This window comes from Muscardinus avellanarius (genome assembly GCF_963383645.1).
Source record: "Muscardinus avellanarius genome assembly, chromosome: 1".
NCBI lineage: Eukaryota > Metazoa > Chordata > Mammalia > Rodentia > Gliridae > Muscardinus > Muscardinus avellanarius.
This window is the reverse complement of record NC_137786.1, coordinates 7,555,379-7,571,880: the sequence shown is the minus strand read 5'-3', so window position 1 is coordinate 7,571,880 and position 16,502 is coordinate 7,555,379. Positions and strand designations below refer to the sequence as shown.

General features: G+C 42.8%; 1 protein-coding gene across 1 annotated transcript in view; it reads left to right on the top strand.

The window, feature by feature from the left end:
• Nucleotides 1-16,502, top strand: part of SEMA5A (semaphorin 5A) — a gene marked incomplete at both ends in the record, with an annotated part of 321,241 nt that overhangs the window by 170,572 nt on the left and 134,167 nt on the right. The window contains 3 exons of the mRNA XM_080696129.1: nt 3,000-3,285; nt 8,421-8,556; nt 14,510-14,714. Of these exons, the coding sequence (XP_080552255.1) occupies nt 3,000-3,285; nt 8,421-8,556; nt 14,510-14,714 (627 nt within the window). The remainder of the gene's footprint in view (nt 1-2,999; nt 3,286-8,420; nt 8,557-14,509; nt 14,715-16,502) is intronic.

Here is a 16,502-nt window from a genome sequence, read left to right as displayed (position 1 = left end):
TGCTTTTTGTGATTTAGTGAGTATAAGAGCATAAGGCTCTACATGCTGCTTGGGAGGATAGAATCCACACTCTATAGATAGTAAATATTTTTACTAAGGACCCATCTGGAGAAAGCCCTGACAGGTCTCATTTACTTTGTGGTTGTCTGTTTGCTACTCAAGACTTATTGGATACTAGAGATATTTATAATGTGTTTTTCACGCTCTCTGTCGCCATGCTAATAGCAAAGGGTTTTTGTGAGGGTGTTTGCTAAGTCTAGGTACACTTTGACTCAGGCCTCATGGATGTACACTGGTAACCAAAGCTTCAGGCCAGCCACACCCTGTCCCTGTCTACCTTCTTCTTATTCGCTATTGTTGATACTTCCTGTAAATAGATTCTTAGTTTTTCATATTGGATATCTTAATATATAAATATATTAATTGATTTCCTAGTACAAAAACCAGTCTTGCATTAATAAGATCAATAGTACTTTATGAGGTAAGTATTTTAAAGGTATTATTGAAAGTCTTCCAACAAGTAAAATTGGACTTGAGCATAAAATTTTACTTCTAGTAAATTGGACTTGAGTGTTAATTTGCTGTGTCTGTTGCAGAAGGGCTTAATGCTCCTCTGTTAGCTTTGAAAAATGAACTGAAAGCACAGTCCTATTTTTCTCTGTTAATGATTTACATGATGATGATTTTTTTCATTTGTTTTTATTATAGAACTCAAACTCTGATATGGTTATATGAGCCTTGATACAGTAACTTTTATGAAATTATTTAAACTTTCTTTTAGAATTAGACATACAGTGACTATTTCCATTAACACCAAATATATTTATATCTTTGTTTTTGGTGTCTGTTTCTGTAAGTAATTCGCTTATAGATTTGTAGTGAAAATACAAAATCCCCTAATTAATTTTTCATGAAACACAAGTGTGAAATCTGTCACCTGTTCTGTTTGTGAACATTTCTCCAGGATCCTAAAGTGTACAGTAATGGTAAATGCATATAATGTCCATTTTATACATTTTAATTTGGTTCAGGTTTTTTTTTAAATACTGACTTTAGGTTGAAGTAATTTTGATCTCAGAATATATTTGACAGCTTATATATTAAAATCAGGTCCCATCAAAACCTCTGTGTTTCATCCTATGTACTTAAGTGACCAAATACCAAAGTAATGAACTGAAGGAAACAGTACAATGTGTGAATTATTTAGAATGCGTATGCATTGTACTTCTTAAAAATGAAGTTGTATTAAAAATTGTGATGATATTAAGTATATGACCATATGCACACAGAGACACAGACACATAAGCACACACACACACCTATGAGACTGAAGGCAATCTTGCTGGACAAGATAGAAGAGTAGTCAATGCCAGTTATACATCACTGTTTAAACCCACTGGGTTTCAGGTCCTACTTGAACCTATGTGTTTCTTATATCTCCAATAGTGCTTTGTCTTGAAGTCTGACATATTCTTGGTTTTCCTTTGAGCAGCACATTTATGGGCACAACCCAGTTGGACCTGGTAAAGTACAAAGCCCAGTGCATCTTCTTAACCAGCTGTCCCTGAAATGTGCCTTTGTGGATATAGCCGTTGTCTGTATCTTACCGTTAATTTATAACATCAAAGGTTATTTCCATAATTACCCTAATTGTGCCATAAAATCCAGACACTTGCTAAATGAATGGGATGCTCTTTGAAATAGAAAAAGGAGTCAAGATCAAGCCTGGTTATTAGAGTTTTTAAAGATAAATATTAAGGGTATCATCTCCATTGTCTCTTCTCGCTCCAACAGGAGGTTAAGCCGGTCACAATTTAAATGCTACATGTAAAATCTCCTTGGTTAGCTATATTTTCTAATTTCTAATGATACTGGTGGTAAAGTAAAAGCTGTGCCGCAATCTTGTCATTTCAGAATTCTTATATTTAAGCTAATTATGAGACTGTAAGGCTTTCAGGCAATACTTCCCTCTCTTGTGTTACATCTCTCAATGGAGTCCCCCAGTGACCCAGGAATGGGAAAATAAGGCTTGATTCTTGCATTTACAGGCTCACCATAGAAACAGAAATCACCATAGCTAATTCCGGCCACAAACCTTACAGTTTGAATTTTGGTTTCAGTTTTCACCAATGGAAAATACTTTCAAGTCCATCCTAAAAGCAGATTAACTATATCAAAGTCATAGGCATGAATATAAGTTATGTCAAAGAATTTATGTTACACATAAATATGATTGCAGACTCCTATCTTCTGAATCCCATTTCATTTTTAATTTTATTTCCTCCCTCTGTTTTTTATTTTAGGATATCATTTTTTTCATTTTTCATTTTTCGTTTTTTATTGGTGCATTGTAGCCATACATCTTAATGGGATAAAAGACCCGTGGAGACATATATGCACACTTCACCCAATTAGCCATTACCCGATCCCCACCCCATTCCCTCCCCATCCCTTCTAGCCATGCTTGGTTTAGTGATTGTCTTTGATATGTTTAAGTACACCATGTGCTTTAGAGAGTTTCCCTCCCATCCATCCCCTCAGTTAGGTCACCATATTTGCTCCTCTACAGATCTCCTTCATCTAGAGTTCCTCCTGTTACCCATTTCTCCCTAGCTTTCGCATATTAGAGAAAACATCCGATTTCTTATTTTTGAAGTTGATACAAAATGTTCAAATAAAGTACATGTTCCTCTAATTGATTCTGCAAATCTTTGCTCTGTATTTTTGATGGTATTGATGGTGTGTTAACTTGAGCTCTGACTTAGCTCCGGTGCTGAGCCGCCGACTCATGGTTAACTTCCCATTACGTAGAACTCGTGGGTGATCCTGTGTTTTTCAGCAGCATAGATCATTCAGCTCCCTGCAGGGCCTCTTGATTATTTCCTTACAAACCAGGTGTCAAAACAAAACCATGTCTCTGGAAGAAATACTGAACAGCCAGACAAAACCAGAAATAGCATGCGGATGTTGAGATTCACGTTCTTTCCCATCATTTTCAGAACCAAACTTCGTGTCCTCTTACGACATCGGAAATTTCACCTACTTCTTCTTCCGAGAAAATGCGGTAGAGCATGACTGTGGGAAGACGGTGTTCTCCAGGGCGGCCCGGGTCTGCAAGAACGACATCGGCGGGCGGTTCCTACTGGAAGACACTTGGACCACATTCATGAAGGCTCGCCTCAACTGCTCCCGCCCCGGGGAGGTGCCCTTCTACTACAACGAGCTGCAGAGCACTTTCTTCCTGCCCGAGCTGGACCTGATCTATGGCATCTTCACCACCAACGTGTAAGTAGCTTAAGATAATGTCTTCCCCTTTCTCTTTTACTCTTTCTGAATGAACCCTTTGTTTCTTGACCTCTCAGAGTGTAAAGTTCCATCAAAGGTAATCTTTCTTATTTTACTGGGCTCACAGCCAAATATACATATATATAAGAGACTTCACGAGGAAATAATGTTTAGCAGAGATGTGCACTTTGTGGAACTGCCATTAGGAATATAAGGCTGATCCAAAAGGTTTTGATCTTTAGGTAATAGTATTATCAAATCATTCTGTTATAATGGTTCCTTTCTGACTCGTGAGTAAGTAGTTCTGGGCACTTTCTGAAATATATGTATGTACTGAATGTATGTATGTATATATATATATTATATATATATATATATATATTTTTTTTTTTTTTTTTTTGCCATGCCTTTGTGTTTGATAAAAACAGTATTGCATGTAGGGGGTGATTTTTGCCTGAACCTTTACTTGTATATGAAATCCACTTTCTCATTTTCTTATAGCTGCACTTCAAACTATTGCTCTAGAAGATAGGTAATGTGGGCACATCATTTTAAAAGTGACAATTATCTTTTGAAAAATAATTCTGAAAACATTTGATTATTTTATGCTCCTTTGAGAAAGATGCTCTTGGTGACAGAACAGACTGGTCTGGAAGAGCCATCTGCATTTTCCTGAGATCTCAGTCACTCTTCGTCTAGTAGGGCTGCCCAGAACTCCACGGCATCCTCTCACTGTTTAGCTGGCGTGCTGTGCTAGAGCTCGCAGAGAGCACCCGCTTCTGAGGAGTTAAGAGCGTGTTCGCTTCTGAGCTGTAGCCTCCAGGCTCACACTCCTGGTGATTGCTTTTCAGTGCAGGTTCTGGCGTGGATCGGCTTTGGGATCTCTAATCCAGAGACCTGACAATATGGAGAAAAGTCAGGCGTCTGTGTCCAAAGCAAAGGATCCAAATCTGGATGAGTGCAAGGTGCTGATAAGGGAGTGGATGGCCAGTGGCCCTCAATTCTCCGGGATTATCACAGATTTACCTTTAACAATGGCCCTTTATCCTGGGAAATCACAGTCCTAGGCAAACCAGACAGTAGGTTACCCTGCGGTGTTGGCTCTGTTCCCACCTATTTTTAATTTCTTTTTCACCTTGTTGGCATCACAGCTTCCCATGAGTTGCTGCCCTACAGAATCTCATTCTTTATCTGCCTCGTTTATTAACCTTTTCCTCCTGCTCTTTCTCTGCTGATAAGTGTTCACATTCCCTGGATTAAAACCCTACTCCACAGTCTTCTTTCTGCGATGATGCTAGAAAAATGGGTGTGATGGAGGCCCTACCCCAGCCCACTCCACAGCCATCCTTGTTGTGACAAATCTGCTTTCCAACTCCAGAGGTTATTTTCTGTCTTTGAGAAGTTTCTTCTTTAAAAAAAATCCAATTTATGTTTTTTGAAGTTGATTTGCTTTCCAAAACCTTGTTTAAGTTATAGTGTAGGCTGCACAAGATAAATGTTCATTTTCTCAGTTGACATCAATTTTCCACGCAATGGCAGCTTGGTTTCCAGAGCTAGCCATTCCCCTAACTCTGAGAAAAAACTAACAATGAAACAACAATTTCAAAAATTATAAAAGTTCTATGCCCAAACCATTCTAAAATGGTGAACGATCCATTCAGTGTCATGAGAATGTTTCCGACTATTATGGGTTAGTTGTGTGGTGTTGCAGATGTTCACCATGTCAGAAGACATACATCATAACCAGCATGGTGGCACACACCTGTAATTCTAGTACATGGGAGGCTGAGACAGGAGGATCATAAGTCGGAGACCAACCTCAGCAACCTACTGAGTCCCTGTTTCAAAATAAAACATAAAAAGGGGGGACTGGGGGTATAATTCAGAGCTATAATATCCCTGGGTTTAATCGTCAGTACCAAAATAAAAGTTTTCAACATGTAGCTTTATACTGAGAGAAGTAAAGTGGAATTGCCATAGCTCGCCTATCTCTCACAGATATTTATTTTGATTAAATCTTGGAAGCGAGTTTCTGGTATGTGTCTCTCCATTCTCACAATCCATCCCACCTCTCCCCCTTTCCATGGCTCAGCCTGCATTTTACCTTCTCACTATTTGGCCACTTTCTTGAGAAGATTGGCTTCACACTGAAAGAGCTGAGGCTCAGGTAGCCAGCGATTTCCCATCTCTGATTTAGGGGTTATAACTTTGTGGCTGGAAGTTGTAGTTGGCTACCACAGTTTGTCAGAATTTCTTAGGTCTCGAAGAAGAAAGGATGTGTACCTTATTCCATTCCTATGACTATATGATTGTTTTCAACCACTGGGGAACTAGTTGGGTTGCAGGAAATGGTTTGCTTCTATGGTAGAGTCTGTAAAGTATTGTCTTTTTTTTCTGGATATTTGAAATAGATGGTTCAGCATTGTAGTTGTATATAGCATAGAAAGAATACAACATGGTATAGTTCAGTATATATAGGTATCTAGATAGATAGAAATAGATGGGTCAGCATTGTAGTTGTATATGGCATAGAAAGAATACAACATGGTATAGTTCAGTATATATAGGTATCTAGATAGTAAAGGTGGGGTGAGAGATTCCGGAGAAGGTTTTGATTATTCCTATCTCCTGAAAAGATTAAGATATAGAGGGAGTTTTAACAATGTTCTATCAATAGCATTTCAAGTAGAAGGAAACAGTTTTCTTATTTCTGGACTCACTTAAGTGGTCTCTGGCACCATTGTGACCATGTGCACTGTGAACAAGTCAATAAGCAGAGCAATGAATGAAGACAAATGATTCCCTTGGTTATTGGTGGGGCCAAGCTGAAGCGCATGGCCGTAGATCTGTTAGCCAGGTAGCTGATTCATACAGACTTCACTTTTAGCTGACTCGTTTAAGAGACCTGGGCTTGCCTCGCCTGTCTGCAGGAGAGACCCTAAATTAGGCAGTGGAGATGTACCTGCTGTGGACTGGTCCATCTAGGGAGGGAGGGAGGAGTAGCTAGGGCCTCTGTCTCTCCCTCTCCCACACCTCCCAGAGGATGGATATAAAACGGCAGGGAGCAAGAGATACCACACCGGTGACTCTCTGCTCACAGGGACTGGGAAAATATTTCCCTTAACACCGGTGAGGGACACTCAGACCAGAAGCCACTGGCCCATCCAGGGTGCCTCTATGCTGGCACTGGCCCCATTCAGAGTCTGTGAATGAAGTGACCAGACATGTTTCTTTAACAGGAAGAAGAGAAGGTTCTTCTTTTACCAGGAAGGAGCAAGAGTCAAGGGAATATCCTTGGGGCCCATGCAAAGTTGGCCCAAATCCCATCTCAGTTCCTATAGCCTGTGGCGTAGGCTAGTCACCTCTGTGCTGTTGTTTGTTCATGGGGAAAGTCAAGCTCTTCCCAGCATCTGAAGATTCTGAGAAACTCGACAGTCCCTGTCAAGTGCTCAGAAGGAGGCTCAGGGTAATACTATTGACACGCACACCCTGAAGCTCAGTATAGGTCGCTGTGCTGGGCCCAAGCGTGGCCTCTGAGTGGTATCCAGCTGCATGCCTGGCCATCCTCCATCCCACAGAGTTGCTTTCCTGAAGTCCAGTCATGTATTCAAAGGCCGTCTCCTTCCTGAACTTGTGTGCTGACTTCTCACATTTCTTCTTTTCCAAGTGTAATCAAAAGGACCCTAAAAATAGCAGAACGAATAACTGTGCCTTTACCATCAGTCCCTTCCTCTCCCGCACTGGAGGCTCATGGGCTCAGGGACTGACCTTGGTCTCATGGCTGAACTCCCAGCAGAGGAGCCATTACACAGTTTAGAATTGGTAAAACCTGTAGGACAGCATCTTGCCTCTGACTATGGTTTGTATAGGGAATGTCCCCTGGAAGAGCTCACGTGTGGAAGTGCAGAAATGTTCAGAGGTGAAATAATTGATTCATGAGGGTTTTAATTTTATCCATGGGTAAATCAGGTGATGGGTTAATGAATCTGTTGGGTGGTAGAATAGGCAGGTAGAGTGTGATTGGAGGAGGCGGGTCCCTGGCTTGTGGCCTTGCTCCCTCCTCCCCTTCATATTCTCTCTCCTTTTTACCACCATGCCTTGAGCTCAACCAGCCTAACGTGGACTGAGACCCCTGAGACCCTCAAAACTGTGAGCAAATAAATCTTCCTCCAGCTAAGTTGTAGTCATCATGTATTCTGGGTCACAGCATGAAGAATGTTGATGGAAACACACCTATTCATTGTTTGTCAAATAAACAGATATGCTGTGAGAAGTTTGGTCCTGGAGCTTCTGGGACGTTTTCCCTTTGATGTAGAAAAAGCAATTCTTATAAGTAGACATAACACTGGCTTAGTGAATTAATATGAAAAGGCATACGTGCTGCTTCTTTTATGTCCATTTTTCTTTTGAGAACCACAGCTGAACTTAAAATGCAAATTTAACCAAAAATATTTTGCTGTTTTCATGCTTAGTCAAGGGGCAGCGACCTTCTGAATCTTTGAATTTCTAACTCTCTCTCTCTCTCTGCAGAACTTGAATTCTAAATGAAGGCTTGAGGATTTCATAGGCCAGGGCTGTGTCCAATTTGTCTCTTTGACCTTCTGAGTTTACATTTCTTTTTTAAGTTAAAAATAAAGGTTTTGAAGGGTCTGACAGCCATTCTTTGCAAAATATGTTGAGTTTATTATTTTTTTAAAGGATGACAAATAAGTACAAATATCTGGAGACTTAAAAGGAAAAAGCCTTGACCTGCTGCCAGCTCCAGTAATGGGTGGAGGAGAGGACAATGTGAGACGGTGGGGAGGCTCCATCCACCAGAGGAGAATGTCTTTTCCTCTCAGAAGTTAAAAGACGACACATAGAGCTCTATTGTGCCTGCTGTGGCTGAGTGAATCAATCCCGGCCAGCAGCGCGGCAATTGTCACATTGACTGGCTAGCCTTGTTTCAATACCCAAATGTTTGTTTTCTCACCAAGAAATCACAGAAAAGCCTTTTCTCTCTTTCTCTTGAGGGGACCTTATCTTCTTGAATGGCTTAGTAAACTGTGTTCCTCGGGTGTGTAGAACCTGACTCGGACCCCATGGCTTCTGGGCTCCCTGACTGGTCTCTTCCTTTCTCTGCCTTGGTCCCCCAGGAACAGCATCGCGGCCTCGGCTGTGTGTGTCTTCAACCTGAGCGCCATCTCACAGGCCTTCAATGGGCCCTTCAAGTACCAGGAGAACTCTCGCTCGGCCTGGCTGCCTTATCCCAACCCCAACCCCAACTTCCAGGTAACTTCATGGGCAGGGGGGCAATCTGGGTATCTCCCATAGAGAATGCAAAATCCTTGTGCAGACCAGCTGGGGCAACTTAAGCCTTGGGTGCATACAGAGAGAGGCTGCCATCTCCCTTGGTCCATGCTCGGCTAGGCTAATGTTAATAGCTTGGAGCTTTTGGCAATGATGGCGCCTGGAACAAAAAAGGTCTTTTGTCAGTTCTGATGCCGGACGCTGAACTGAAAAAGACCAGCCTTCTGCAGAGGGTAGGGAATCTGAACTCCAATTAGTGCTAATGATGATGGGCTCTGTGTTCCCAGAATCCCTGAGCCCTAATGAATGACGCCCTCATGAATAGGCTTCAGGACACAGAGCGGTGGAGACGCACAAACAGAATTAGAGCTCTAATTGGCAAATATGGCGGGGTTTCCCTGTGGGGAGGGTGGGCCGTGAGAGGGGCAGCCAAGGAAGCAGAGACAGAACTGAAAGCCATTCCTCTTTCAATCACAGAATCACAAGGTGCTCATGCTGCACGGGGCTTTGTAAGTCATCCCATCCCCACCATTCAGAAGCGGCTGACACCCAATGAGTGGAGCCATTTATTGTATTTCATCAGTAAGCCAGGCATGGTGGTGCACGATGGTAATCCCCACGCTTGGGAGGCTGAGACAGGAGGATAGCGCAGGTTCAAAGCCAACCTCAGCTACTTAGGCTCTCAGCAACTTAGTGAGACCCTGCTTCCAAATAAAGTATAAAATAGGTCTGGGAGTATATCCCAGGGATAGAAAGCCTCCAGATTCCACCCCCAGTACCACCAAAAAATAAACAAATAAATAAAAATATTTTATCAGTCAGCAGATACATTAGTCTCCTTGGATGACCAAAATAAAATACCACAGATTGGGTGGTGTATAAAAGAACCATTCGTTTTTCTCACATTTCTGGAGGTAGAAGTTCAGGATATATAGATAGGGTGTGTTCTGGTGAGGGATGTCTTCCTGGAACAGCGGTGGTCATCTTTTCCTTGGGTCCAGAGAGCAGCATCTCTGGTGTGTCTTCCTCTGTGACTGGTCAGAGCACCACCCTTATGACCTCGTTTAACATTAATCCCTTCCTTAACTGCCTTACCTCCAAATGGCCATGTGGAGAGGTTCAGGCTGCACATACAAGTTTTAATAGGACACAGAGATTCGGTCCCTAGGAGCTTGCGTATCTTGTGGGCTGCTTTACTGCCAACAGCTCTCTCATTATTATGATTCCCTCATGGACATCATTGTTAGTACCACCAGGTTCCAGACACTGTGTCGGATGTCTCCAGTCCCTCATGGTGCACGCTGCCAGCAGCCCCCCCATGCTGGGTGAGACTCCCCATACACAGAGAGAGGTTGCACTTTACGGCAGATAGTCTGCCCAGGACCACCGCCAACTACTGAGCCAAAATTCCAACCTCTGTCCTCAGATGGAAAATCACAACCGATTCCAGTTAAATGTTAGCGGCCATCGCTCATCCTCCAAGTATGCTTCGGATCATCACCCTAAAGCTTGAAATATTTGGCTCCTCAAGAAAACTGAGACAAAGATTTAGTCGTTTTAAACTTTACTGGGATTTTGGCACACACAATTTGATTATAATCATTTTAAATTTTTGGTTGTTTTTTAATTTTGGTCAAGAATAGACGGTTGATTTACATTTTATCCTCACCTTTTCCTTCTTTTCTTAGGCAGATTTGTAGTTACTTTCCTCATTTTCATCAACAAAATGGGAATGAAGGGATAGAAAATGCATAGGCATATTTTAGAAATATACTTTGGTAACATAAGTGTATATTATTTACTGTATAATAAATACAATAAAAATGACTTTTAGGGACCAGCAACTTGGTTCCTTGTGGGCTACACATGTTGCAAAACATAAACTTTGCCTTGTTTCTCCTAGAATATGGAGGGCAAGGGCTAATTGAGTGATGTGTGCATGTATGCCTCTACCAGCTTGCATTCCATTAAGATGTATGACTACAGTGCACCAATACAAATTAAATAAAAAAGAATACGGAGGATAAAATACGTCATTCCCTTTAAGAAAGTCCTCTGTAAAATCCTTAAAGAAAAATTAACAAAGGTGCTCATTTTATTTACCGTGTACTTTCAATATAGGGACATTTCTATTGCACAAGTCTTCACAGTGAACAGAGCAACTTAATAAACTTTCTGATCCTTTACTTCCTCCAGGCGATGGATAACTTTTAGCCTGTTCATCTGGATCTATTTGTGACACTCAGCACATCCCCTCATTTCCTGAGGCCACCAGTGTCTGGTTTTATAATGCCAGTGTCGTGCTGATAGGCTTATACGTGTTTTTAAGATGGAAGTAGGTCCCGGCAGTATAACGAATGAGGCTTGCAAAAAGGTGGGGAGTGTTTTAGCTGGAAATTTGCTTAGCCGAGCTTATCTTCTCTGGGTAGAATTTAAAACTTTCAGATGGGCTGGGGAGTAGCTCAGAGGTAAAGCACTTGCTTAGAACGCGCAACACACTGGGTTCACTCCCTAGTGCTACAAAAATAAAATAAAAGAAGTTTAAAAAACTTACAGAGAACTAAAGTTATAGATTACAAATATTTATTTTCTTATTGTTTATTATGCATTCGATAGCTACATTGGTATAGGCATCCTGGCTGATACTCAAGAAACCCTTTAGACTATCATAGAGTAGGAATTCACTTTTCACTAAGGAACCTTCCAACAGACATGACTGAAAGTCCTAAAATGTGTGTCATAACTAATCATAAGAAGTGGGTAGATTTTTTTATGCTTGTTTTACCTGCTGATGTTTGGAAACTTATTCAGCATTTACTAATAGAAGTAGCTAATTAAAAGAGTTGGGTCAGAAAGAAGAATGGGTTTGTAGAAACTGTGTAATGTTTAAAAATTTAGAATTTAAATCTCAGTGGAAAATGATAACAAAACAACAGAAGCTATGCATTACCTTTATCAGTTGTACTCTAGAAATCTCCCTCCGTGGTATTCCTAAAGTCATCCAAACCCTGAGCTTCCTAAGAAAATGACCAGCCACTAAAACAAACCACTGTCCAGACCCAGTGACCAGTCAGCAGAGTGATAAGGCTCTAGCATCTTCTCTGCTCTTTCAGTTACCACCCTTCAGAAATGATGTAGCAAAAATGAAAAGGCTGACCCCGAAAGGTATAATAGATGGGGAGACTGCATGGGGACCAAGTGCAGGGATTCAGCTGCCTCCAACAGGACTCTTTGATACCCAGCACATGTGGGCAGCAAGGTGGGGTGGGGGCAAGAAAGCCAGTGTCGAAGGTATCATGAAATTTAGTCACCTTAGGACTGGGTTGTATGACAATGGCGTTGACACTGGGGTGATAGGACAGGAATTTGCTGTCCTTGAAACAAATCAATAAACAAAAAAGTGTTTATTATTGCTTTTTTAAAGTTAATAAAATCGATAACTCTCCTCCTTGAAGAGATATGGGCATGCGGACCACTGTAGGATATAAGCCTCATGAGGCCAAACCCTGTGTGTGTGTACGTGTGTGTGTGTGTTGTTTTGTATTTGTTTTTATATTTTGATTGCTATCCTCTTGCATGGTGTTTCCAGGGTATTACACAGCCCCTAAGCCGGATATCAGTATACAATGCCCCACTAGAGAAGTTCCAGCCCTTAGAGAGCTCAGTGGTCTGCTTATGATCCAATAAATATATCACATAAATTCAAATATTCCAATATTTTGGAAGCAGAGTACTTGTGTGGGCTATTTATTATAGACTGGCCAGAAGAATAAAAAACAAAAATGTAGTAGAGAGTATTTTAGAAACAATTCTTGACAGTCTAAGCAAGAAAGCTTAAGTGAGATACTGTCCCAGAAATGAACAAGACAGTCCTACAGAAGAGAAGGAGCGGGAGGTCCTGGCAGGAACTCAGCCCCTGACTGCCCCCAGGTTTCTCAAGGGCAATGAGTTGTTTTGTTTTTAGATTATGTCTCCTAGTTTTTAGGGTGGCAGCCTTTAAAAATCACTACGCATACAAAACATTACTTGTGTGCAAAATTCACCCAGCAGGCAGTTGGCTTCCTGTTGCCAGGGCTTGAAGTATCGCCATCGATTTCAGAAAGAGAAAAGCCATCAAAGACCGTCCTCTGCAGAACTAAAGCTCACCTGCTCAGACTTCAGACCAAGCCTGGTGGAACTGTTCTTAATTTTTAAAAATGGTTGTTGATGAGTCCCCATGCCCTAAGCATCATCATTAAATACTATAATGACGTAAAATCTTGTAGCGCTGCCTCTCCCCAGCCTCTGGAAGCAATGGCTTGTGCTTGTCCTTGCTGATCCTTTGTTTATTTGCTTATTTTCCTCTGACCACCACAGCTCCATGGTCCCTGGAATGTCTGCCCTGCTTTAAAAGGAAGGCATTTACCACTTGCCATTGGTTGAATGGTTTCTCTGTGCCAGGAATATTGACTCGTTCTTTGACATTTACAAGGACTTTAATTTACAAATGCTCCCTGCTGATTATCTCAGTTGTTCTCACATCAGTCCTCAGAAGTGAGCCAGGTTGAGATTTCCCTAGTCACTTTCCAGGCAAAAAGAGAGGCTGGGAAGGGAGGCCTTCGGGGCCCATGCGTAGCGAGAGATGCAGCACACCTGGAGGCTCTCAGGTCACAGGTAACAAGGCTACACACTCACCTGAACTCACGCAGTCCCTCATGAGACATCCAGGTGTCCTTGTAAGGGTGTAATATTACGCACTGGACCAGGTGCTTAACTCCAAGATTCTCCAACTCTACAGTCGGCCTATCATTTGATGGCAAGTGGGGCATTGTGGGGCATTGTATAAAATGCTACAAAAATATTATCTACTTTATAAAAGCAATTTCCATCTTAAACCAGGTATGAGAACTGACACGTTATAAGTGGTATATTCAGGCAACAGAGACCTCAGAATTCATTTCTGTCCAACCTACTTATATGAAGTTCTGCCTAGGCTCGGTCATTATTTGTACCACAATTTAAACTTTATAAAAGAAACAAGAAAGGCTAAGGGCGGTTTCTTTACTCTGATTTGCTCCAGGACTCCTGTGCTTTCTCTCCTCATTTTTTTCTACCTTGGCTTTGCCAGAAATTGTCCTGCCTCACTCCTGCCATCCACTCCCCAACACAGCTCTGAATTCTCAACAATTTTCAGGTCTGATCTCTCCCTAAATATCCTACATTCGGTTTCCTAGTGTTTCTTCTGTCTGTAAATTATTTCTTCCTTCTACTTTTTCTTTTATTTCCACCATCTCTCCTTCCTCCCCGCACTTCCTCCCTACTTTTATCTCCTTTCTCCCTGTCCTTTTGCCAGTTTACCATTTGATTTCTCAGACATCTAGAATCTTCAGTGTTTTATTTCTCTAGCTTGGAACATAAGCACCAAACTATCAGACCAGTAGAGCAGCACCGTATTTGTGTAGCCCATGTGAATGATATCACACAGTTTACAGATTGAAGGGTGTGCTTCTAATGTCACTGATTCCATGTTTGCTTATAAACCTGCTGCTACAATAAAACAACTAATAAGTCTATGTGGTATTCCTGTTCCCTGCATTTTCCATGTGGATACCTGCTTAATCAGACAGATAGAACACCATGCATTTATTGAGAGTGCTTCTGAAAGGCTCAGTAGAGCTGCTGTTCATATTTAAGTCAGCAACAACTTCCTGTCTGTATTTTTTAAATGTCTAACCATCTCTATAAAGGGCTGAGAGATTCCCCAGACCTGATTAGTTCGCATCTCTCGTGGGGGGGAATCTTAGGGACATGGACGTCGGGGCAGATGGAGAAGCAAACCCGATCACACGTGCAGGCATGTCTCCTCAGTTAGTCATCATTCTCCAGCGGGTTGGCCACCCCAGGTGTGAGCGCCCGGGTGGCCGGGTCCGGCAATCCTTCCTGTCTTCTCCTGCAGTGCGGCACCGTGGACCAGGGCCTGTACGTGAACCTGACGGAGAGGAACCTGCAGGACGCACAGAAGTTCATTCTGATGCATGAGGTGGTGCAGCCAGTGACCACGGTGCCCGTGTTCATGGAGGACAACAGCCGCTTCTCCCACCTGGCTGTCGACGTGGTGCAAGGCAGAGACACGCTCGTCCACATCCTGTACCTGGCCACAGGTAGGAGTTCTGCCCTCCTCGGAGCAGTTTGTGTCATCCTTTCACTGTGTGTTTTATAGCCTAAATATTGAGTTGTATGGTCCCAGGCTTTGGGTCTGTCTTCTTTCCCCACAGCCAGCAAAGCCTGCGAGTTCAACCTTAGCATCCTCTGTGCCTCCTTTTGGGAATCTTAACTTCAATTTCTCTCTCTCTGTACTATAATTACTCTTATTTTTTTTAATTGAAAAGACAGTGCCTCCCTTCAAAACTATTGTTCCATAACTATTCATAAAATGAGCATTTTCTTGGCAAGATCATCTCAATTTGGATAGTTCAAGGCAATGGATCCCTTTGTTAGAGGATTTTGCTAGGTGAAATGTTATTCTGGGATTGGCATAGTGATTTCTTTCTTTCCTTTTTTAACTTTTTTCCTGTGTGTGTGTGTGTGTGTGTGTGTGTGTGTGTGTGTGTGTGTGTGTGTTCTGGTAATTGAACCCAGAGGGTTCTACTTCTGTGCTCTTTTTCTGTGGTTCTGGGGATTGAACCCAGGGGGTTCTCCCTCTGTGCTACACCCCTAGCCTTCTTTATTTTTTATTCTGAAACAGGGTCTCACTGAATTGTTGAGGGTCTTCCTGAGTTGCCAGGGCTGACTGTGACCCTGCAATCCTCCTTTCTCAGCCAACCAGGTATTAAAATTATGACTGTGCGCCCCCATGATGTCTGGCTCTGTCATGGCGATTTTAATTGGTTTGGAAGCAGTGTTCATAACCAACTATCCCTGTGGCTGGTGCATGGAAGCTTTTGAAGAAAATGTCTGGGGGCATAAGTGACAATACTTTACAGCCAATGCAGGCAGCAATGCTTATGAGATTATAAGTAACTATTAGGCCCCATCAGCTTCTAAGTAACTAGAGCATGGAAGGCATGTTCCACCAAGATTTTGAATCGTTCAAGAAAATGAAATACTTTTGGAGAGGATTTTGCTGGTGAAATGTTACTCTGGAATTGCCGAGCCAGAGTCCAGCCAACTGACCTCAGCTCAGCCTTCATGGCCTGCAGATAGCAGCCTCCCTGTGGAATCTCCCCCAAGGCCCCAAATAAAAACTCTTCCTCTAGCGTTATGTCAAAGCTTACTCAGAAAGCAAGGTTACCTCTCTTCCTGTTGGACATAAATAGCTGTCCTTGATAAAATGTCTCAGTGCATAATTATGTACTTACCTATGGGCTTGTTTTAGCCATAAGTCACTGAGACCAAATGTTTGCTCTCTGTGGAGTGCCCTGGGGAGCAGAAGGGTGAAGAGCCCGGCCCCGTCCTGCTTCCGCGGGGCTCACATTCCAAGCACAGTCAGGTCACCAAGGAGCCAGTGAGTGAACTACATCGCCAAGACAGTGCTGACGAGCAGACGCTGGGGCCAACCCCAAGGGCGTGGACGTGAGGGCGAGGGGTCGTGCGCATGCGTAGCAGGGTCTACTTGCCAGAGGGTGGCATTTCAGTAGTGCTATGATGAGAGGAGGCGCCGGCTCTGCAGACAGGAGGAAGCAGCGAATCAACTGTTCAAGATGCAGGGCTGAGCGTGCCAGCCATGCCGCCACTGAGCAGTCAGAGAGATGAGGACAGGTGAGGCACTGGGAGGGTGGACAGAGGCCTGGGGGAGGCTGGGAGACGTCGGGGAGACAGCTGCTTAAAGCAGCTCTTCGCAGAAAGGATTCAGTGAAGGGAAGAGAGATTGATGAGGCAACCGTGAGGGATTGGGTCAACGAGGAGAAGAAGAGGAGCCAGCATGGCGCCTGGGTCCCCTCACCTGGCTG